The following is a 25330-nucleotide window of genomic DNA, read 5'->3' as shown; positions in this document are numbered from 1 at the left end:
GGTCTCGGTCCAGTCCGATCGAATCGCCTCGCCGTGTATCCTTGAAGTATCTTCCAGTAACCAACCTCGAAACGATCAACCTGTCCGATCGATCTTTAACCATTAAGTCCATCGATTATAAAATTCGTCCCTCTTAGTCTTCAAATATTCTTGCAATCTCCACTAGCATCAACAGCCCTGATTTAACCCTGTATGTACCTGTACATGATTCTTTTATACATTAAACTTAGGTATCTTAATCTTCTATGATTAGAATTTAATTGGAAGAATCCTAGCATCGAGTAACTCCAATCTTCCCATCTCAAAAAATTACCAAAGAATATAAATAAGACTGTTGTTTCTTAGAGATAGATGTTGAATAGAAGAACAAAAATGGGTAATAAGTATTGTACGTTGCGATAGTATTGCAAGATTAAGAGCGAATAACGAACACACCTTAAAAAGTGAAGGTACGGAGAAGATAATTTTTGTAAAAGCAAAATTTGTCTCGGAGGCAAAAGGTAGATTATGGCGAGGAAGATGCGAAGATCAATGGAATCGACCGTGAAAATTGTCTGCCGGATATGTTCCGCGTGCTCGCGGTCAGTCGAGTTCTCGTTGCCCTGAAATATGTGTCACTTTTTGCGGACGCTCGTGCGCCATGCGGGAGACGAGTAACACGAGACCACGGCCCAGTTCCTCTGCAACCGCCAGGGACACACGCATTCTGTTCCTCGAGCGTTCCTCTTCCTTGACTTTTCTTTTTCTCTTCTCCTTATTACTCGTTCTATTGTCTTGGTCTTTCTTTTCGTATTTCCATTCTTATATCGATCATATATGTATATATCGAGACATCGTTGTAGCTGATAGAAGATGACTGTTTCGTACAAATCACTAAATACGAAGCGGAAGAATATAGTAGTAGATAACAGAGGCATAAGTAATATAGTAATTAATGGTATAAGATAGGAATAGTGTGAATAAAACAAGCAAAGAAGCGGAACCGCTTATAATCTGTAAGAAAAACAAATAAGATACGTTGAGACGATTAACGATGCTAAGTGATTTTGTTTTAATATTAATCGAGAAAAATGGTAAAATGGTTCAACATAAATACAAATAGTTCCAAATTTTGTTTTACCAGTAATATCGTTTGTTCATATTTCCGTCTATTTCCGTACACGGCAGAAACAAGTCCCGTCTCCATGTGCGAGCTCAGTTTCGCTAGTCGTTCCTATAAAAATTCAAATTTCGTCCAATATCGGTGACGGGTTGCGTAAGGAGCTCGTCCTGAGTCAGTTTCGTGGCACAGAACTTTCGTTTTCGTTTGATAGAGGACGCGAGGAAAGATAGAAATCGAAATTACGAATGCTGGAGAGGAGAAGATGATTTTCTACGAAGCAAAATGGAATGATCGGTACGTTTGGGAAACAAGAACAGTATTCCACGATCCGGTATTGTTTCATATTACCCGTTTCTTTTTCTCACATACCTACGAATCGTTCGTTTTCCATCGAAACTTTCTATTCGAGGATGTACTATCGACCTGGTGGGTGTCGATACTTGGCAAAGTTTTCTTATCTCGTAGGATGGAATTGGAAAATATTTCACGGCTCTCTTTTCTCGATATCTTTCAGCTTATTTTCTTTTGATCAATCTTCGTCTATTCTCAACAGTCTTCCCATTTGACTACGACTTCAGAAACTTGGAAATTTTACGTGAAAATTGTCAGGAAAGATATTAATTACTAAATTGTGGATTTTCATGCAATTACGGCATTTATTTATGTATCTAAATATGTAAATATAATTAATTATATGTAATATAGTATATATATATATATATATTATAATATGTAATATGATCGTATAATTAAATGTGCAATAACGAAGAAAATACACGTAACATGCGGAAGTATACAAAATATGCAAGTTATTCGTGTCGTAGTTATGAAATAAGAAAAAGCTAGTATTCATAAAAATATAGAAACAGCAAGAACATCCAGAATCTACTAATTACGGATACTCATGCGTTCCACATAAAATCGAGAATATATTAAAACATCTTAGAACAAAGGAGCAATAAAAGTCACGAAGAAGAGAAAACAGCAACCATCGTGCAGTCTCAAAGAAATAATTCTTAGTCTGGCAAGTTCAAGCAAGGTAGTCGCCGCTTCCGGATACGAAATTGATGTTTGCATACCACTTCGGGGTTCGATCGTCGTCGCGTGTCCCTCGGTAGTGGTTTCCAGTGGCACAACCTGGCTGGCAAGTAGAATCAGCCATCATGCGTACGGCACACCGCATTTTCTCCTGCAAACAGGAACATCCTCAGACAGGGCTCGCGTGACCTCTCGTATTTCCAGGCGTTACCATGGATCAAACTGCGAGATTACGAGCTTTCGAACTGCCTATCGATCGGTCACCCACGCACCAACCTGACCATTAGCACCGATAAATTATTCTACATCGTAACATCGCACAGTATGGCATACAATGGACAAAAATCGATATAATCACTGCTCGATTTTAATCTTATTATACGATGATATCGTCAATCCGTAAGTACAGGTAATAGAAACGTAAACGGTAATTCTTTCAAAGATCAATAAGGGACCAGTAAAGATCGTTTGTATATCAAAGTCCAATCACTTGAAAATTTGCTCACTCGAGAATTTGAACAGAGATACGTCTAATTTTATGCTAAATATACTAAATGTCAGGCTATATCGACAAAACGGAGGATAGGGTAAATGATTTCTACGTGACAACTGCAAAGAAACGGAGAGACTGTTCCAAGCGTCGGCACTATTTATTTAAACGTCATCATATGTACTTAGACAAAGAAATAAATATTCAAGACATTTCAACCGAGTCAGGAAATAGGGAAAATAGTAGCAAAGATTTGATAAACAGACTCTTACTCGCGTCGAGTGAGTCACTTGATATCAAGTTCCTGTCCCGAATTCTCGTTCAAGTGCCGTACTGTGCATTGTCTCGTAACTCTATTCTTCAATCGAAATAAAGTGACAAGTATTCCGGTTGCAGATAATAATTAGACAAACTATTACATACATAGCAAGATAGCGTTATTTTATCGCATAATCTTCAACATCTTAAAATTGAATATTCGACTTTGCATGGAATATATAATCAAACTTGCTGTACGTACATGTATATTGGCGTGGTCACTATTTTCCCAGAAAATTCTATATCTGGAGATCTCGAAACGAACAGAAGTTCATTCGAAGATTCCATTAGCCAGTAAATGGAGTGTATAAAATGAGAGATGCCGTTTGAGATATAACGCTCATAAACCTTGACGCGTGAAAAGATGTTTTCCGTGGAACGTGTCGTTGAATGGTCGGCACGCGATCACCGTTGGAAGCTTTCGCGACGCGCGATGATCGCGTAAAACGACGGCATAAATCAAGAGGAATCGACCCAGATGGGCAAGCTTTCTTCGAAAGCGTGGCCAACAATCGAACAGCGCCGGTTGATTTATGTGCCGTGAAACGTGTTGACGTGCGTTCAAGCCGACGCACGGCCGTTGAACGCGAATCAATGTTTTGAGACTAAACGATTCGCCGCGAGCATACCACCGTTTTCTGCACCGCGATCGCAAGCGTGATTCGCTTAAAATGATAATGAGCTACGGCCACGCCGAGAAATATCACTCTGGATGGACGCTCGTGGCCGTTAGACCGAGACCACTTTGCTTTCGAGTACGTATTCACCTTTGGAAGGATCGATCGAATTTCAAAGCACATCTCGGAAAAACGATCCAGCTTTAACCTTCTAGCCGCGAATCATTTTCATAGTCTACTGTATTAGAACTTTATATACAACTCTATATACGACTTTACAGGTCGTATTGTCATTAAGACACCTTTATTGCCATACAACGAAAACGACAGGCGGAGAAAAAGGAAATATTTTTGTTCGTCACGTGTTACGTTTTTCCGACCACGTTGTTGTAATCTGCATCGTCATGGTCTACGGTATAAACAAAATATTTCTGCGATTTGATATTTGTCGAACACCGTTCGGAGTATGCAGCAACAAAAAAGAACGTTGCTCCTATTTACTTCAGCGTGGACATGGCTTTAGGCTCGTAGGTACGGTTGCTCGAGATCCTCGATAACATTCGCGGCACATTCTTCGCTGATGCTCCATTCGCCCTTCCCATTCAATCTTTCCAGAGGAAGAGAAAAATCGATTTCTCGCTAAGGGATACAAAAGCTTTCGCATCGGCGCGACGGGAATTTTTATCGAATATCGATTTTGCTCGGTTCGGCGGATCGTCCGCTCGGTCTGGCGTGTGTCGCCGTTGAAATACGAGACACGATAAAACCGCATCCGTCCGCTGGAACAAAAAACAGCGGAGATCATGGTCGGACTCCCTTCGCCGGGGAATCGGTGTCAACGAGACAAATTGCCTGAAAAAACGACCGAGAAAGCCCCGAAAGTCAGCCGGATGACCCGGTATGCGAAACCAGAATTCGGTAACAAGCCGCCTTCAGCCCTCGTCCTCTCTTTCTCTCCGACTGTAATCATCGAGTTTTTCTCCTATCGGTCAGGCTGCACCTGCTACTGATTCAATTACGTTCACACGATGTACCCGGCGCGTTCGCAGGTTTTGCGATCCAACAACAAGGAGCTATAACTTTGTTCCGAAATCGGATTGTTAGCGAAACGTGAAGAAAGGAAGTAGAGTGGATATAAGGAAGAAGAGTGCGGTATCAGAGAGCGTTTCTTTAGATTCAGATGGTTGCTTGGAACTTCTTTCGAGGAAGAATGTTGTTGAATGGAAAGAAGAATCGAGCAGTGAAGAAAGTGTTTTTAACCTTTTCACGTTTGATGTTATACGTACGCAATTATGTAACAGTGAAGAAATGAAACAGTTGGTCAAATAAATTGAACAATTGTTCGGATATACAAAACGACAAAACCATAAGATCAATATCGTAAGAGACAACTAGTGATTAAACATTTTCGATTTCTTTATTTATATTCCTCTTTATTTACATTTTTCTTTATTACATAATCCTTGTTATCTTACTTAAGTTTCTCGTCCTTTATTATATAATTCCTTCTTGCTAATTTGCATACACTTGCAACTAGGAACTGCTCGAAATGGGCATTCACAAAGGAATAGTCAGAATTTCAGTACGAAGCGGTTTACCTCACTTGTATAACAGCGTTCCGCTGCGATTCGCGTCGGGCTGGAAATCCTGTTAAATCAATACCCTAATTGACCGAAGCGACTCGTGTGTAAACGCGCGTGAACGCGTACGCACGCAGCGCCGTTTCGCGTAATATTCAAGCAAGGATCTTCACTGCGTGGAAACATGGCCAGCTGGTCGCGATCGTGCGTTACACCATATCTCACGGTTTTACTACCATGCTGTTTCATTTATTTGCATAATAGCCGCTGATGACTCGTCGTAAAGACGCGCTGCAAACGCACAGACCTCGCCCTCTTTCGTTCCCTCTTGTATCTTTCATTTCCATTCATATTCATCCTTTTTTCATAGTCAAGCTTCGCCTCCAACGGAGTATTTCGATTCTCTTCATATTGCATTTACCTTTTACATCGACAAGTTTTAATATTTTTTTTTTTTTAATCACGATTCTCGTTCAGAATGGCAATAGGATCGAACTTGGAAGACAAAACAGTCACTGACTCTTACGTACACTCGATACCACTTTAGAATATAAATATAAAGTTTCAGACGAATAAAATGAACTTACTACTTGAGTAGCTACACTCCAGCGAGTTTTCTCTAAGAGCCACTCTATATCACAGTTCGAAGACAGAAAGTCGATCGACTTTTGGCGTACGTCGTACGCACCTGGTGCGTCGCATTTATCACGATCAATACTTATTTATCGAGAGTCGATTTAATTGAATCTCTGGAGACCCCACCCATCGCGAGGTAAGAGAGCTTGGGGAGATATATCGATTTCCCTCGCGACTACATACTGACCTCTTCGTCGCGATATTACGCCGCATTAAATTCAGGTTAGCGCGCTGGGGGACTCATAAGACGCGGACGCAAAAATTATGAATCCCGTGAAAGGTTTCTAGTACAAAGGCACGGCTGAACGGTCCAGTGCAATCGCACATTTCATTAAACCGTTACAGTGTGACGAGTTCTTTCGCCCAGGACTGTAGAAAGGCGCGCGAACAACGATTGTTCCGCCATTCCATTTCGTTCCAGTGATATAACATTATGAAAAACCAGACGTCCAGACTTTAAAATTAAATCGTTGAAACTCCATTTTTCTCTTGTCTTCGGTTGTAAAATGTAGTAAGGTGGGATTGTTCGAGTCACCTGTGTTTCAACGTCTTAAAATTCAGTCTTGGTCTTTTAGGCGGAATAATCAAACGTTTTGTATGTTATGAGAGCAATTAATCTTTAACGTAAATGATAACGAAAGAAGGAGAAAATATTCACGTACCCTGCGATAGTGTTAGGCAACCGAAACGAGTTAAACCGAATACGCAAATGCCTCTTGATAAACACGATCGTTAAGCATTCTATCTTATACTACGAAGGCTATTCTTCGATACGGACAAACGACGAGTTCGTGAAAATCCAGGCCGAAGCATTAAAATCAACTTACGAAGCAGTTGAAACTATTAGTTGGGAAATTAAGAAATTACTTAGGAACGAAATTAAAATTCCTCTAAATTCTACGATTAATTCCTACGATATATAAGCCACGTGGACGCAAAATTAAGAAGGAATTTGTTAATTATTTTGTTTCTCGAACATTAAATTTAAATTAACTTTAAATTACGTAGAAATAGGAGACTTGATAATATAAAATTGCATAAAATAGTGTGAAATTAACATATTGAATTTTAAAATTGTTTTATGTAAGATGAAGAGTGTGAATTATTATGTAACATATTTTTCTCCTATCGCTTCGCATAAACGTAGCCTACAAAAGTCCATAAAATTCGCCTTCGCTCGATTTCTCGCATCGAGAGCGAAAATGTGACCTAGGGATCGTACTTTGGCACGGTTCCAAGGCACGCGAGGAACGTGAGGCATTAGGCATGCTTATTAGTAACAGAAACTGAAGAGAAGCGACAGAAGGAGCCTCGTACACGTATCTACACGCGCGCACCTGTATGCAGCGGTGCATCGGAAATCGCCGGAGCTGTGGCATAGGCAATAACGCGAGCCATACAGGTGTAACTCGGCCCGTGGATAACTGGACGCACACGTAGCCGCGTCCCGATGGGATTAGACGAAGAGTTTTGCAACTGTGCCACCGGTAGCCGGTCGCAATTTGCATGATTTCCGAAGATTAACCTTGTAGCGCGCGTAACAATGCCCTCGAGCTAGAGCTGCACGTTTTCTTCATGGAAGGATTATATCGTTTTATAGCCGCGACGAGAAACGTCGATACACGGCTGTCGCGTATTTCCACAACGAAGAAATAGATGAGTCGAACAGGAAATTGGAAACACGCGGAGGATTGATATTCTATAGCTGTTGAACCAACGGCATCGATGAATAGTTGCTTGATTCGCGTAAGGTTCAGCTTCTCCAATCTTGCGGATTTTATACGGCAAGAAAGAAAGGTCATTCCTTTTTGTAGCGTTGATTTGTCCTCCTTCGGTTCTGTCGATGAAATACGCGTTTTGCGATGGAACGTTATTCCTTCGTTCATTGAGAATTGAACGTGAATCATGTACCTGGGCAACGAGATTCTGTAACTTGTAAAAGGTAGAGTTGATCGTTCAGCTTCTGAGAGGCAGAGATAAGTAACGTAATATATTTCTAATGATTCTGATTTCTGATTTCAGGGATCAGGATGCGGTGGATCGGTTACGTGGCCACAATTCTCTGGTGGTCGGGCATCGCCAGGTCCCTCAGTACGCTGAATCGAGGTCACAGTCAGTAATACTCCTTTTGGTGGTTTTAAACGCGAGTATTTCAGTAGCCGGCGCGTTCCTTTCCTCGTGTCTCCCCGAGCTGACTTTCTTGGCTGGACCACTTCCTCGCTCGAGACTCTCTCGCATGCTTTCGAACCAGAACTGGCCATTAATCGGATTCCCTTCGTTTTAATGCTATGCCTGACGTCCTGCGCATTTAGATCATTCTCTCTCTCTCTCTCTCTACCTCTCCCTCTGACTCTCCCGATTTCCAAGCAGTAACAGTTTCCGATCGTGAAAATACACACTGTGACTTCAGACGGATACTTACCTTTTTTATTTAGGCAAAAATGGCTAGTTTTGGCTGTAACCCTTCGTCGTTAAACGTTCTCCACTCTCCATCTTCCTTTCCTTCATCTGTTCGAGACCTGTTTCTCTTTCTTCAGACTCCTCTAAAATGTGTAACAGCTAATTGGACAAGGAACTCGGTCAAGGTGCAGTCGGTCGTCTGCTTCGCGGCCGTGGGAAAAGGAAAGCGAACAAAGGGGGCGACTTTCATCTTCCCTGTGTCCTGAACAACCACCAGAGATACGAAATAAGACTGGAAAAGTCTTCCACTTCTCATTAACCCTGCACTGTGCGCCAGAAAATCTGCACGTCTCATTTCTACACTGGTACTAACGATAATTGCGCTGGAAAATTAATGTACCGTATGCCGTACCATTTAAACTGTCTACAGAAGTATGATAAATTCAAAGTATTCATCTCGACGACTTTCCTTATCCGCTCGCGATATTAATAGCAAATTAATATCTTCTGCTACCTTAGCGATGGTAACATAATATTCCTATCCCCGTTTACCAGCTGCATTATGTACACAGTCATAACGAACGTGAACGTAATTACCGTACCAGTACCATGCTACCCGCCTCTACGTTGCTAAACAACGAGCTTTAATATCCGTCTTTAATTACTACCCGGGACATTGCGGAAAATCGTGCGCCAGCAAAAGAGACTGATCCTCTATCAACCACTCGTGGCACAGAAACCGATGTTCCATTTCATATTTCCAACAGACAATTCAGTCAAGCATTCTCGCCTCTTTTGTACCTCCACAAAGGTGTCACGGATGGTCCATGAAGGTTTGAAGCTTCATGGAATAATCCAGGGTCCAAATGACGTCGCGTAAAGTAGTTTTGGTGATGAGGTGGTGAAGCTTTAGAGAGTGTTGTCTGTCATAGTATGATATTATAGAGTTGTAACTTGTAGGAGAGAGTGTTTAGTTATTAATATTGACGTGATTTGTCGTTGCTTTCGCGATGGATATAAATTTCACGTAACGAAGAACGTGGAACGAAAAATATATACGTACGGCCTAGCTGAAAAATGTTTGTCTGAAGACTTCTGAGCAGAGGTATATTCGCTTTCTACTCGCGTATACTTTTGATAGAAATACAATCAAGCATTCTATCGTTTCGCCGTAACAAGATAGTTGAAACCAAGTCATCTATTTCTTACGATTCAAGCCCCTGCAACTATCATAGACAATGTCCTCTGATCCATGGGACTGTATGTCTTCGCTATCGGCCATTGTTTCTCCCCACGAAGACGAACGAACGTCGACCACCGATAAAGTTTTTCTTTAATTAACGCGGTAACGTGGTATAAGAGAAAGCGAGACCGTGAAGGTAGAGACCGCGACAATTTACGTCGGTTTACGCGCTCTTACTGTCTCGGTTAACGACCTGGCCCAGGTCTACGTACTCCCGTACACTTCGACGATCGACCACACGCTTTTTCCTTGCTTCTTTCCATCCTTTTCCTTTTTGTTTTTCTTTTTTCGCGTACGTCCCCGACTTCACGTGACTACGACCACTCCAAGAGGATCACGGCGCACTTTCACCAACCAACGAAAGATTCTATCGAAGGTTGGGCACGTTAACGACGCTCCAATTACCGAACTCGATTCTGTCTCAAATGGTACCAGGTCCTTTTAATTAGCGATTCGCCCGAAATCCAAAGAAGAATCGCACGGTGTCGAAGAACTATCGATCCAGCAGTTAGTCCTTGAACGAGAGAAACGATTATTCCTCGAACAGCGCGACCTCGCAGGTCCCAGGATGCCTCCGTTAATTATAAAGCTTCCTTGGTACGATATCGAACGAGTTAAACAGTTACTCATCACGCACCACGCGGTTACGAGATATAGGTCAACAGGCGCATCGTTAAAAGTTTAGTTTAACGTGTTCGAGATAAGGAAATAAGCGTCGATTGAGTTCGTGAGGTATTCTCGTTAGCCAGGCATTAGTATAATAGATCGTTACGGGTCATTAAAATCGATTCTAGTTTCGATGTAAACATTGCTATTAGGAGGATTTAATTGTCCGTTTATTGGCCTACTTCTAATCTTCGTGTAGACGCGCGATACACGTGTTAAAATAAAGAAAAATGCATAGGATCAAAATTTATCATGAAAGTTACCGACTTAACGTTACTAATCTATAACAGAAATCACGTTCCTTCTCCTTCTAGTTGATATTTGACACAAATTCATCGTAGGGGCTTGACAGAGCAGTCGATAAATGTCATGAAACGTGTGAAATAACATTGTCTATCTCCGCTGTTTCATATCCTTCCATGTTCACCAAGAATACAATTCGCCAACGTAGAATAATCGATTGGATGACGCTGGATGACAGGATGATAGAAGCTCCCAGAACATCTCAAAGTCTAGATCTTCGACCGTTTCTTAACTTCTTACAATGTGTTAACCGTAAAGAAACTTCGGAAAAATTAAAATATGGTACCAAAGATGCCATCATCTATGCGTAGGTTACAAAATCACCCCGAAACCCTGTCGAGTCCCCGGGCCAGAGTCCAAAGAAGGCACGTGCATGTTCGTGTGGGAGTGCATTAAATCAGAGGGCACGCACGTGGGCGTGTGCGTGGACACGTTCATGTTCGGCAGCTGTTGTGTGCACAATACGACAACGAACGCGATCACCGCGTCCAATCTTCAACACCACCAACATCAGTACCATCAACACGCTTCATCCTCTTCATCTGATCCATTGAGACCAACCCTAGCGGAGGCACTGGGCAACGAATCGACCAGGCCGACGTTGACCTCCCTCTCCAGCTTCCTCGTCACGGACTCGAGCACCGCTAGACCGAGTCACCATCCATCCGAGACGCCGGTGTCTTCCGGAGGGTCCAGCAGACCGCACAAACCGCTCTCGGCCGGTTCCGCTAGGCCGCTGCAAAAAAGACCGCACGCGAAACCCACGTCCGATCACAAGGACAGGATTCAAACTTCGGCGGTGCCTGCCTCGTCGAATTTCTGGGAGAAGGGCTCTCAGAGCACGAAGAGACCAGGTTCGTCAGAATCTTGGGACAAAGGGTCTCAAAGCACCAAGAGACCTGGTTCTGGATCCTCGGTTCATTGGGAGAAGGGATCTCAAAGTACTAGGAAACCTGTATCTTCGGATCTGTGCGAGAAAGGATCTCAAAGTACTAGAAGACCTGGATCCTCTGATCTGTGCGAGAAAGGATCTCAAAGTACTAGAAGACCTGGATCTTCCGAGCTATCGGAGAAGGGATCTCAGAATACTAGGAGACCAGGATCTTCCGAGCTTTGGGAGAAAGGATCACAGAATTCGAAAAGACCTGGAGGTGTTTGGGAAGATAGTAGTCAGAATACGAAGAAACCTGGTCATCATGACTCCTTGAATATTCAGAAGACAAAACCGGAAAGTGGTCAGCATACAAATATCAAAGAGAAAGATACGACGCATGGAAGTTTTCAGAGTCATCTTCAGGGATTCAAGGATAAGGTGGACACTGGACACAATACATTGGTGATTAGATTACCGGCGAAGGAACATGCTTCCAACGAAGGTGAAGGTATAAGGCATAATAGGCCTAATAACCAAAGACCGTCCGAGTCGAGACCGGATGATAGTAAGACCGGGGATGCTGATTTGAGCGTGCAAGAGTCGATACATAGACCCAGTGTTAATTCAGTCGATGCAAATGTGAGTATTTGGTAATAACGTTAAAAAATAACTGTTCTTATTTCCGGCTCTTTATATAATACAATAGAACGTATACGATTAATGAAACTTTGCAAATTACAAATTACGAGTTAGTAGTATTACAAGTTGCCAATATTATCTGACAAATTCGAAATATGTAAATTTCGAGGGACTCGAATTAAAAATAAAATTCAGAAATGTTTTATCTTCCATGCAGGAATCTGTCAAGGACCCTCATCCAAGCTTAAACTTCATTCATACGGAACGTCCACAATGGGCGACCAAACCAGTATCCCCGAAACCTACAACAGACTTCTCGAAACCATATTTTTCGATAAAAACGACCACCACCTCTCGACCGATTTTGATGAACGATCAGCCAGATACCAGGCCGAATTTCATCTCAAAACCCAATAGTCCGAGCACGGTTACGAAAACCTCCACCACTGTCAGACCGACATATTTCAGTCAACAGTCCACTACCAGGTATTCGACTATGTCTTTACGTAACTTAAAGTCTTAGCTTGAAATTTTAATCGAAAATTCTTTTTGTATCATTTCTAAACGTTCTAAAAGTATACAAAATTCACCCGAAGACTTTCATTATGAAGTTATAATGTATTGTTAATACGTACAACAATACGTTTCAATGTTTGTAAATGCACAAGCCATAAATTCACCTACAGAATTTTATTATCAGATGCCCTGTCCGGAAGCATAGATTTTCCTATTAGAAGTATGATCTTATCCACAGCTTCCTCAAATGAAAAATGTCCTGTGTGCCAATCTTCTCCCTTTGAGCCCCTCGATTAAAGTCCAATTTCAAATTTATCAACTTACTCCATAAGTAATTAGAACAATCGAGCGAAACGACGGTGTTCGAGCGCCAGCTTCAAGCTTTTCTTTCATTCTAGCGCAGCCGGATCCTTGCCACAGACCTCTCACTGGCATGTGACCACAGAGCCCGTGTTCGTCACGAAGCAAAGACCGTTGTCGTCCACAAAGCCGATGGGTTCACCCGAGACTACTAAACCTTTGACCAGCAGTTCGCATTTCTGGTCGGAAAACAGTTGGACGCCGCCGAGACCGTCCTTGAAACCACACTGGACTGACAATCCTAGCCTTCTTCAGAACGGGCCCGAAGCATTTCCACCGCGGCCGAGTTTCAAACCGACCGAACCGCATGAAGTACGTTCAGTCACTTGTTCATCATGTCGAACCACTAATCTGTTTAATTTAAAAATATTTGCAAGTTGCAGTCACGGATAATCTTTATCACAATATCTCAGAAATAACACGTCATCCTATCGATCCTATAATTACTTTTTCACCTGTTTTCACTTAATTGCTGCAATAGAATCATTCACAGTAGAGATCCTTTAATAATGTTGTCTAGTGTTGGCAACTATTCGAATAAGGAATCGATTCATGGCCAATTAACAAGGCGCTATCGTATACACATGCTAGATCGTATCAGTGTAATTCATAATTAATTTACAATTCATAATATTCATAATTCATAACGTATTCATAATTTGATGTGTTCATAAGATCATGGAATTCTTAAATAACTCGAGGATCCTCGGTTCCTCGCGGCTGCCACGCTGCTCATAATCACGAACACTTCTTCCCCATACGAAAGATGTAATGCTTCCGTGTCTTATCTAGAGATTGGTTCCCCTCTAAGCAATAGCTTCATCGTGTTGTATCTTCGATCAAGAATATACTCTCTGTACCCCGCGGTACAATTAGATTCTATCGGTATTCGTCATAGGAAAAACACCGTTTCGCTAAACGAAAGAAAACATAGCGCGACTTTTTGTCAAAGATTACTGTTAATCGCAACGAAGAAACGGCGGATCGGCCTTCTGCTCGATTACACAGTCCATCGAACAACATGATACAAAATGAACGAAGAACTCCATCTACCATCTCAGAAAACTTGTATTGGCTTGTGCGAAAAATTTATTGACAAAATCGAAAGATATTATGTCTTTATAGAATTCGTATATCGCTAAACAATATGTATACTGTTTCTTTATAATCATTGATCCTCTCTCACATATAGAAAATTAAGAAATTCTACTAATATTGTATATTTCTTTTTTTTATAGAACACGGAGTTTCATAAACCGCTTGGCGCAGCACACTACATCACCACGTCTCACTTTGAGACTTCTGCTAGGCCTAGACCCACAAAGAAGACCACCACTTCTACGACAACTACCACTAGTACCACTACAACCACTACCAGTACAACCACGACTACGACCACCACGACTACCACGACCACTCCAAAACCTGACACGACAGTGTCTACGACCGAGGCAGTCGCGAAAACTGGATCGGTGTTAACCGTGTCTGCCGCGACTGAAAGCAAGGGTATGCAGTGCGGAGTACCGCCCCTGTTTCCAAGACCGGAGACCAGGATCGTTGGAGGCAAGGACGCACCGTTCGGTCGATGGCCTTGGCAAGTATCTGTTAGGCGTACTTCGTTCTTTGGCTTCTCCAGTACTCATCGATGCGGAGGAGCGGTGCTGAACGAGAACTGGATCGCGACTGCGGGACACTGTGTAGACGAGTGAGTAATATTCCTCGTTCTATTATTAGAGAATTACGAGCTTCATGGAACTTTTCACGACGTTTTTGGTTTTCCGGAAAGCAATCGTGTGAAGAGCGTTACACTTTTGTGCCAATAATTGAATATTCACCATTTTAATAACGCGATAAGATTTCTCAGAAGCAAGCCACATAAGAATGATTCAGAACACTAATTTCAAAATTTGTCAAAAAATGATAGAACGAAAATAACGAAAAAGAAAATCTAAGATCGTCGGTCGTGAGGAACGATTACACTGCTCGTACGTTAGTGAATGCAAATGTTGCTACTTCTCGTATAGAAAATGAACCTCGATTAACCCGAGTCGAACAGCTTATCTGTTTCTTCCAATAGCCACTAAAATGCAAAACGAAACAAATATTTGTTATCGATTCTGTTATAGCTTGCTGACCTCGCAGATCCGGATTAGAGTGGGCGAATACGATTTTTCGTCTGTCCAAGAACGATTGCCTTACGTTGAGCGTGGAGTTGCGAAGAAGGTGGTGCACCCGAAGTACAACTTCTTCACTTACGAATACGATCTGGCGTTGGTTAGATTGGAAAGCTCATTGACGTTCGCGCCGCATATTTCGCCGATTTGCCTGCCAGCCACTGACGATCTTCTGATCGGCGAAAATGCGACTGTCACCGGCTGGGGAAGACTGAGCGAAGGTGGTACACTGCCTTCTGTGTTGCAAGAGGTAAAATTGTGTGAAGATTGTCAAGTGTAAGCTACAACAATTTTAGAGGTTCTATTCACTGTATACCACGTTTTAACAGAAGATTTGTAACGAGTTTGCGGATTTGTAGATAAATTTATACCTTTTTATTAACACAATTAATGATACGAAACTTAATCCCGCTGTAGTTTTCGAATATTTATCTTATTTTTATTTTCTAGTACTTATCTTCAATAGTTCGTATATTAGGTACATTAAGATAGATACGAAATTGTTAATTTAAAAGAGGGTTGCGTATCTATTGCAGGTTTCCGTGCCCATAGTGAGTAACGATAGGTGTAAGTCAATGTTCCTGAGGGCTGGGAGACACGAGTTCATACCAGATATTTTCCTGTGCGCCGGATACGAGAGTGGAGGCCAAGATTCTTGTCAGGTACCCTTTTAAATTCACTATTCATTTTATATTTTACACTTTATATATATATTCTACCATTTAGTTTACTATTTTTCTCTATATATATATTTTATTATCCAGAAATAATATCCAAGGTTCCAGTTGTCCCACCAGGACGGGACTGTATGAATATTCTTTCAAATATTAGATTCGTATTAAAATTGATATTGTTGTGAAACCAAACAAATTTTTGTCGTGTTTCCAAGACTCAGAAAGACTTCTTACGTGTAATTTTCAGGGTGATTCGGGTGGTCCTCTCCAAGTAAGAGGGAAAGACGGTCGATACTTCCTCGCTGGCATCATATCCTGGGGAATTGGTTGCGCAGAGGCCAATCTGCCAGGCGTGTGTACCAGGATCTCCAAGTTCGTACCATGGATCCTGAAGAACGTCACTTGACCCGGTTTCCAAATAACCATTTGCCACAGGACCTTGTCGACAGCTTGCGACGAACCGACTGTCCGAATAGGAGTTCCAAGCGTAACTCTGCACGTTTCTTCGATTTCTTAACCGAGGGGTAACCAGGAGATCGCACGAATCACTGCCAAATACGTAAGACTTGTCGAAGAAAACGGGACTCGAGCAGGAATGGTTCTCGTTCTTCTTCGAAGACGAAAAAAGCAGGAGAGAAAAAAGGAATGGTAGAAAAGAAACGAGAGATATAAGATATATATGTATCTATACATTGGATAGAAGTTTGAGAAACTTCCATCTTAAAGACTGCTACTCGGAAAGCGAAGCCAATCAAACACAGACCGCGCGAGACTGTGGAGATCGTTATGGAACGATAAAAAGAAAATCGCGTGCGTAGGACTGTATTTATATATATAAATATACATATAAATATAAGTAAGATAATAATATATTTCTCAGCCGCGAACGAACCGCGAGTTCGTCTGTCAGTTTTTTGCTAGACTGTACATGAATATATGAAAAGAAAGGAAGTCTAAGCGGAGAAATAGCTAACGGCTTGACGTTGAAACACCACGTTAAAGACGTAAATAATTAAAAGATGCGGTTTCAACTGCAAGCCCTATGATTATGCATCTATCTTACTCAAATTGTATAGCGAATTCTGTAAAATGCTAAGTTCTTGCCCATCGCCCTTAATAATCGTCTATTAATCGAAAAACTAAATTAATCTCCTCTCTCTCTCTCTTTCTCTCTCCCTCTTCCTTCGTCACTCTTTTTCTCTCTCTTTTTCCCTTCTTTATTTACAACGTACGGATATTTTTGTACAGACATCGTGTACTTAAAGGTAGGTGTGTGCGAACTAGGAAAGATCTAATAAATATAAATATATATATATATGTGTGTAATTGTTTATAGATATATAACGATATTTATAAGTATGTCAAATAAACATATGTGTTTATTACTACCCGGAACTTGTCCATCTTTGTTCCCAAGTAGATTAAGAGTTACAAAATTCGCGAATTGAGCGGATCGTTAACCCGGCCAGCGATCAAAGCTACCGAAGTCTCTGCGTCGACGATGAAGTAGAGGAACGGATGGACAACTGTAAATGGCACTGGCCCTGCCCTCTCGAATAATCCATTTCCTACAAAGAAAAATTCCTTTTAAACATCTTATTCGTAACTCTTAAAGCTTACTTATTAAAACTCGGTAAAATTGTTTAATTGAAAAGCTTTCCAAAAAATGGGTCCATAAGACAAGACCAAGGGTTCCATAAGACTCTTTTTCAAGTATATCATGTTAAAGTACTTCCTCTTAGCTACCAAACTTAGTAACTAAATTAAAAGACCAACAAACTATAACTACTTATGTTATTTCCAAGTGATCTTTTTCTATTATAGACCTATAGACCCTTTTTCCAGAAATCATCTCAGTTACAAGCTAGTACAGTGCAAATGATGAAGAAGTTTTAAGTAAATGAAACGAGTAACAAGGAGTGTGAAAAATTGAGAGAGAGGATGAAAATTGGAAACAAGCAGCTGACAGATTAATGAAAATATTTACGAGCTGCATTCCTCGTAACGATTCAGGAATTCCTAGTAGGCATAACGGAGAACGAACGCAAGGTCTTTTTATTTATTTCCCTCGGTGAGTCAGGCACACAGGATATCAGTGATTAAATCCAGCCGACATTATAACAATACTGAGAATATTCTTGATCGTGGCCGGCGTCGATTACAATAAACCGGAAACGACAGCTCTTGGACGAACAAACAACGAATTAGCGACGATTCGACATTCGACAGACGATCGAAGGAAAGGCGAATCTCTCAGAATCTTTGCGTAATCAAACATCTAATGACTTCGCGGCAAAAAGAGAAATTAACTATTATATGAATCTGTTTTCTTCCTTTCAAAGAAAATAAACTAACAGCGATATTTGTTCAATTCTCACGATGCAGTTTGCTGATACGACGTTGGTTGCCAGTCAACAACCTCGACGAGAGAGTATATCGAGTTACAGATCCGGCAATCTACCAATAACGAGATAGTCCCTTGACGAATCAATCGAATTTGGCGCGGTTCGCGATGCCCCGATCTTCGCGAAGATTTCTATTTCACCGCGTGTCTCTAAAAATTCCATCCTCCACAAACACATATTCCTAACATTAAAAAAAGTATAATAAAATCCTAAAGCTATGATAAAATCAATTTTGAAATTAATTTTATAGTAGTTGAATTTGTTCTCACCGGTTACAAAATGTTTTTATTAATGATTCCTTTAAAACGTCTTTGTTTAATTATGAATTCGAAAATTTGTATGAAAGAGATGTAACACAACAGTCACATAGATGGATATTGTAAATCGAATTCGTAGGAGATACACTCTGGCTGACAGAATTTATGTAGCAATCTAATACGAAGAAGAAAATAAAAAGGAAAGGGAAACTGATCAGACACGCGCCAGTAGTAACGGCAAGGCATCGTCAGACACTTGTCCGCCGCGCTTCCACCGATATCTTGTTGTTTGCGAACGACATGCACCGTAGAATCGCAATTTCACCTGTGGATATTGCGTCACAGCGATTACCTGATCGAACCTTGCTAATCGCTGATCGCTTCCTCCTACGATAATCCGAGATATCCTCTTCTGTTTCCCATACACGAGAAATTCGAGACTCTGCGACATCCTCTAACAAGAGTATAATTCTATGGAGAAATTTGTAAAAATTCTAGAACTTGCGGGAGGAAAATATTGGACAAAAATATTGGAAAAATTCTTGCGAAGGAAGAATGCTGGTTCTTCTAAAATATTTAACGCCACCATGTAGTCACGTAGCTCTTGGAGTTTGAAGTTATAAGGAAAGTAGAGGAAGAGTGCAGTAGAACGAAGAAAGCAGAGAACAGAAACCTGGATGATAGTATCGATAATAGTCCCGACGCAGTGGAACGATCAATGGAGGATCGGTAGGACGATAAGTCGACTCACGAGAGTGGGTTCTGTCAGGTTTCATATAGTTTCTGATGTTCACCCCGATACTCTGTTGCACGTCTCTGGCGTACACACCAAGATCTGGTGTCATTGGTGAGAGGTCGGCGGTTCTAGGCTCAAACACGTCCAGAATTCCCAACTGAAAATGAGATTAATTTTTGTATAACGAAATATTAAAAATATATAATCAAATAAGGGGAAAAGTTATCAGGACGATAATTAGAATCGTTAAATAATGCGGTTCAAAGAATATAATCGAACGAAAGGAGATAGTGAAAAACATGGAGAAATGATCAAACGATGGTAAAAATAGTACATTGTCAGGCAAAGTCAACGACGATTTTAAATAATCCTATTCGACCGCGTGAAGTGGCTCAATAGAACAAAAGACTTTAACTTCAAGAGTCAAATTATCTCAAGCTGAACATCGTCTATTCAAAGGCACTAAAACCTGTGAGAATGCTGAAATAACAGTGGAATCGGCCGTAAAACTCGCGAGTAGAATGGTGCCGGGCCCAGAATTACGTCTATTAAACAATTCTCATTTTTCGCTGTGCGCTTCGAATTGTCGTGAATTACGTGTCGTCAAGGAGGCTACGCGTTGTGCCGATCGCTCTGCTTCGCGGAATACAGCCGTGACGAGAAACGGAAAGTGCGCTCAAGATCTCTAGACTAACGCGATTAAGTAATTAGGCGCTTAATGGCCGCGACTAATGGCAAAATATCGAGCGGCGAATACCGGAAAGCACGGTTCGGCCAGGTTTTCAGAACCGTTCCCTTTTGATCTATTAAAATTTATTCTTCAATGATTCGATCTATTTCGAGAGGAAAAACAACCTGAATAACTGTTTAAGTTTCTTTATAACGAAATTGTGCTTCGTACCCTTTGCAGGAAAGACGTTAATGTGACAAAACCGCGCAACATGAAGGACGGAATGGTAGCCCTGACCCAAGTAGCCTGTAACTGCTTCCGCAATAGTCTCAACGATTTCCCGCCAAGATCTCTCGCCAAACGATACGTGTCCCTTCTGTCTGTCGCCATCATGAGCAGGATATTGTACCTTGGGTCCTGGAATCACGAGGTAGAAACGTGATTTCGTACAGAAATTATTCGATGACTCTTTACGTTTAGGATCCTCTTGTACAATTAAACTACCGTTAACGGTGAAACTTGACAAGTCGCGAGTTACTAGCTATCAGCTATCATAAATTTAAAGTAAATTAAATTTCACTAATGAATTTTACAAGTTGCCGCTCGTTTCATTATTCTGTATAATATAAAATTGCAAAGTTATAGAAGTCTACAATGTACAATTTGTAATTTTTCAATCCTGATATTTTTAGTTAGTAAATCTTTATTATTTATTTCGATTATCTTTATTAATCGTTCCATTATTCATTAAAACGACGATATGCTGCAATAACTGTGAAGCAAATCTTTAAAAAATAGTCACACGTCGATATTATGTATAATCATTTATCTGTTGATCAATATGTACTCTTCGTATTGTAGATTTTAAAATGGAGGACAACATAATTGTTCGTGTGTCGCCGCAGTAATTATAGATCCTATCAGTTTATAGCTTTCTGCATACGGGCGGTACGGCCGTACGACATACATTTAGATGAATAATTATAATAGTAATTGTTAAAACAAATATATGTTTGAGAGCTTTTCGTGGAAGAGAAATATGGTTCTTACATCAAGCGGAAACTCAAGGGCAACTGCTTGCAGCGATGGAAAATAGGCAAAAGGTAGGACTGCGAAGTATCTGGAAGCCGTAACGGAGGAGACATCGCAGCCGTTTACTAGGAACGATATCTCCGTTGAGTCTCTGACGGATGCCTCGTTCAAGGTCGTGGAATAAGGCTTCCAGATTCCTAGGTCCTGCATCCAAATTCCTTCGTCTGAAATGCAAAAAATAAAACCATAGATAGTAGAAAAGTTCTATTAAAAAATTGTTTTCGGAAACAAGTAACGAAATTAATTGATGAAAATTAAATAGTCCAGTCAACGCATAGAAAAGATTGTTCTACGTGTAAAAAACACAAATGACTACAAAAACTTGATACTGTGAAAATGAAATGTAGAACTCGATAGGAAAAAAATGCTTCGTTAGAAAATAGAAGTATGCGTCAATAATTTTTGCTGCCACGCTAATATAAATACTCTGTAGCGTTACTCTTTAAGAATAGAGAGACACGAACGCATAAAAGAACCCGAAAAATCGACAAACTCTATAGCGTGTCAGACAACCACTAATTTATCCCAATTTCTAATCTCTATCTCCCTTTTATTTTTCAGGGATCCTAATACAATAAACCAACCAAATCCATCAGCGCTCTAACTAAGATCCTTCGCCATTCGTCTTAATCATTTTCTACAAAATTCTCCACACTCATCTCATCCATCCTGTTAATCAACGTATAAAGGTATGAAAGAACGAATAACAGAAAAAGAAGAATACAACGAAAATAAAACACTCTACCTGGATAGCTAGAGAAGAATCCCCTGGGGCTCCTGTCGCTACGTTTCCTTCGATTCATCATCGTGCTCGAGGATACAGTGGTCAGCTGTCCAGCCGACCCGGTTTCACTTGTGGTCGTGACTGGCAAATCGGTAGATCCCATCTCGTTCGGGATAGACTGATTGTTCGAGCCCGTTGAAACGGTATTCTCATCAGCAGGTGGTCCATTCGTGGACGACGCCTCGTTCGCCTGAATTGGGATCGTCGAACTCGTTGAAGCTTCTGTGACATTGGCTGCTGACGTTTCTGAAGTTTCTGCGGATAACGCGATGACAGTAGTTCCGGTAGTTGTTAACGTAGAACTTGGCGTAGAGCCTGTTAACGCGGTCGTTGACTCCGTGATGGGTTCCGTCGTCATCACAGATTCGGTGGCCTGATCGGTAGGAACGGTCGTCTGACCAATAGCAGATGTAATCGTCGATTCTAAATTTGTTTCCATTGATGTTGAAAATGTTACTGCCGACTCTGAAGTTGAACTTGGAGTAGATATAATCGCAACGGTACTCGTCAAAGTCGATGGCGTACTTGATGTTCCATCAGCATTTGGCGACTGAATACTTGGTGTGGAAGTGACCGTCGTTATAGGTTGAGCAGAATTTGTAACGGTTGTCTGCGGTATTTCAGAAGTTGTTGTAGTAGCTGCAGTAGTAGTAGTAGTAGAAATAACAGTGGTAGAAGTTTCAGATGAAGTTGTAATTGAACTAGGCAAGGTGCTCGTAGATGTAGTCATTGCCTCGGTAGATAAAGTTGTAACTAAACTAGGCAGGGTAGTAGCTACTGTAGCACCCGTTAAAACAGAGCTATCAGAAATAGTTTGTGTCAATCTATCTTGCTCGTCTACGGTGCTTAAGGTCATTCCAATAAGTTCAACCATGGGAGTAGTGGACATTGGTATATCGCTAGTGATCTCAGAACTCTGCATAGTTCTTATTGTTGTACTCTCCGTGGTAGTTTCGTCAGGAACCAACGTTTTTGCTTCGGTCGTCGATTGTTCAGTCATCGCACTAGTTGTTTCTGGTACAGAAGTAGTTTCGGTTTCGTTGGTTTCCTCCTCAGGGATAGACAGATCGAATCCGTAGAACCTAAGGATGTCTTCGTACTCTGGCCTCAACTTCGTGTTCTCGTGATTGAGCGTTAGACCCCCGAGGAATCCATCGGCGTTCAAATACGTCTTTGGAATACAGAAATAATTACTATGGACCCGTCACGGATGTTTGATTCGTTGCGAAACTTGTTCGAAAAGGGCGATCGACCAGAAGAGAAACTGCTAGTTAAAGAAGAGAAATTACGCGTTCAAGCCTCAAATGAACCAACGCAGCAAATTTTCCGTGTTCCTTTACTGTGTCTAATCGCACTCATCGAACGTATTATGCAACGGTGAAGAATTTAACCCTCTGATGCTCGGATTTTTCCAAATTTACGAAGAATATAAAAGAAATAACTGGCATGACAATTTATACATACACCGCTGCCCAAGATGCTCAGGACAGAGCAATGAAATATGAAGAGCACGGAAAGACGCAGTTTCACAGAAAGTCATAGCCTGCATTTTTTATAAGGGAGCTGTTTTGAAGTTCAGTGCATTGTCAATCAATTCCATATCGTCAAATTATTAAAATATTAAAATATTGAAGAGTTAAGAAGAGGGGTTAACGAGAGTCAGAAATGACTAGGATAATTCTTACCCTCAATCTACGATGGATATCGCGAAAACCGATCCTGGTGATGTCTCGATCTCGCGGTAGACCAAGAGCATCCGCGATCTGCTGTCTTCCTCTGCCAGCCGAGCCCTCGTAAAGTGCGGCCAGGATGAAGCCAACCCCCGTCGGCGAGAATGCAACGTTCCCGTGGGCCGTGTACTGTTGCAGAATCCGCACGCCTAGGTCGTTAATAACGTCCGTGATGACGTCGACCGGCCCATGCGGAACCGGTTGATACCAGCCGTCGAATCCCACGTTGTCGTAGCCGTGGACAAACACGGACGACACTGTTGGAGAATATTTTCATTGAATAATCGCATCATCTTAAGGAAGATTAATTAAATCCTAAGATACGGACAATTTCTCAAATACCAATTGACGCTGTTGGAACGTTTTCACTGAAAAATTATAGAATCTCAAGGAGGCTTGATTAAATCCTAAGTTAAGGACTATTCCTCGAGCATGAACGACACTGCTGGAATATTTACCACAGAAAAATTATAAGATTTTAACAAGACTCGATTAAATCCTAAGTTAAAGACAATTCACCGAGTACGAACGACACCGTTGAAGAATATTTTCATGGAACCGTAAGGAAGATTAATTTAATCCTAACATAAATCGCGTATATATTACACGGAAATTGCAAAAGTTTAATACTCCGAACTGTCAACCAATAGACGAACATTAAATCGGAATAATAAAAGAAAACGGAATAAAAATACGTACGCTGCAACAGGATCAGCCAGGACATCCAGGCGCCCATATTAATCGCGACTGGTTGCTGGATAACTGGCGGACGAGGAGCACAGGTCGACTGGCGAGGAGCATGGACAACCCGTCTCCTCGCGGATTCTCTCTCGATTTACGAAAGGAAGCGCAACACGGTGGCGCGGAAACGTGGGTCGACAGGCAGCTCTGTTAGGATTAGTCTTAGTCGTCCGCTCTCTACGTCGGAACTGGCTCGCGGATGGTGCACGCCGCCCGCTCGAGCCTCTGCCGGCCACTCTGCGATTTTTTAAACGGCAAGGTCGTCAGGTAGATAAACCCGTGTCTATGTACGCCGTCATATCGCGCGCTCGTCTTTCTCCTTTCCCCTTCGCGAAACCGTGTGCCGGGGTTCCAGCTTCCCCAGAGGATGCCAAGTTGGTAGTAGGAGGAGAATGAGGAACAGGAGGAGGAGAATTATTCAGAATTATTCAGAGAATCGCGGCGGATTCGTTCCTCCAAATCTTGTTATGGGTTCTTCGGATCCCGGGGATTCGCGAGCTTGTGGAAATTTAATGGCGACTGAATAAGTGGTGGAATTTAGTTTTGAAGAATTCAAGAAAATTAATTAATAAAAGAGGAGTCATACTTTTAATTGGCAAATTCGTTACTTCAAAAATCTAGTTATTTTATTAGGATTTTTTAAACATTTTGTGGTGACTGCGCGAATGGTGGAATCTAAAGGGTTTGGAAATTTAGATAACAATTTGTAACATCGATTAAATTGATGCGACGAATATTCTAGAACGAAATTACAATAATATTTATGTATGGAGTATTCTATGTCCCCATAGTAACAGCTAAGGGGTAAAAGAGTAATTACATAGTTTTCTATGAATTCGAAAACAAGCAAATTATTCGAAGATAAACAAGTAGAAGCCGACCTTTCTTCGCTCTCGCGTTCGCACACTTGCAACTTCCATTCTTCTTCTTAGTGTGATCTTAATAAAGTAACTAGTTGTGGCAACTTCCAGCGTAACGTAACAGGGAGCAACTGAATCATACGCGTCATAAGTCTTGCTCAATGTTGCGGTCGTTACTGTTCACAATGCAATAAACCTTGTTAGGCGCGAAGTCTTCCAAGTAAAATTAACGACTTAACGAAACAATGAACGAATCCTCGAAATACCTGTGCAAAGAGCATCCGTGTCAATCTTCTTAACTGTAGATAGTAAATCTCGGTTTTGCAATAAAATCTAATATCTTCATGTTGCATAATATCAGGTAGATTTTGCCAGCATTTTACCATTGAATAAATAAATAATCTCTGCGTTACTGTTCTAAATGA

The 25330-nt window shown here is 41.3% G+C and overlaps 2 protein-coding genes across 8 annotated transcripts in view; one reads left to right on the top strand and one right to left on the bottom strand.

The window, feature by feature from the left end:
- Positions 1-16288, top strand: part of LOC122575554 (serine proteinase stubble-like) — a 56434-nt gene extending 40146 nt beyond the window's left edge. For 4 of the 6 annotated variants that reach the window (XM_043744627.1, XM_043744628.1, XM_043744626.1 and 1 more), the window contains 8 exons: positions 7804-7893; positions 10705-11906; positions 12124-12392; positions 12821-13094; positions 14021-14487; positions 14909-15206; positions 15493-15618; positions 15878-16288. In XM_043744627.1, the coding sequence (XP_043600562.1) occupies positions 7812-7893; positions 10705-11906; positions 12124-12392; positions 12821-13094; positions 14021-14487; positions 14909-15206; positions 15493-15618; positions 15878-16036 (2877 nt within the window). In that variant the 5' untranslated portion in view covers positions 7804-7811 and the 3' untranslated portion in view covers positions 16037-16288. Of the gene's footprint in view, positions 1-7803; positions 7894-8339; positions 9287-10704; positions 11907-12123; positions 12393-12820; positions 13095-14020; positions 14488-14908; positions 15207-15492; positions 15619-15877 lie in introns of those variants that run through there. The other 2 variants (XM_043744630.1, XM_043744631.1) reach the window with 2 other exon arrangements.
- Positions 16289-16945: 657 nt separating this feature from the next.
- Positions 16946-24266, bottom strand: LOC122575555 (mucin-17-like). Of its 2 annotated transcripts, none has more exons than XM_043744632.1 (7): positions 24004-24266; positions 23260-23561; positions 21536-22745; positions 20749-20954; positions 19930-20115; positions 18966-19185; positions 16946-17198 (listed from the first exon to the last, which is right to left on the bottom strand). In XM_043744632.1, the coding sequence occupies exons 1-7, from the start codon at positions 24038-24040 to the stop codon at positions 17059-17061; spliced, it is 2301 nt and encodes a 766-aa protein (XP_043600567.1). In that variant the 5' UTR covers positions 24041-24266; the 3' UTR covers positions 16946-17058. The 2 variants fall into 2 exon arrangements, with proteins under 2 accessions (XP_043600567.1, XP_043600568.1); XM_043744633.1 differs by having other exon boundaries at positions 19044-19185; positions 24004-24261.
- Between the last annotated feature and the right edge of the window lie 1064 nt (positions 24267-25330).

This window comes from Bombus pyrosoma, linkage group LG15, assembly GCF_014825855.1.
Source record: "Bombus pyrosoma isolate SC7728 linkage group LG15, ASM1482585v1, whole genome shotgun sequence".
Classification (NCBI taxonomy): domain Eukaryota; kingdom Metazoa; phylum Arthropoda; class Insecta; order Hymenoptera; family Apidae; genus Bombus; species Bombus pyrosoma.
This window is presented reverse-complemented; position numbering and strand designations above follow the sequence as displayed.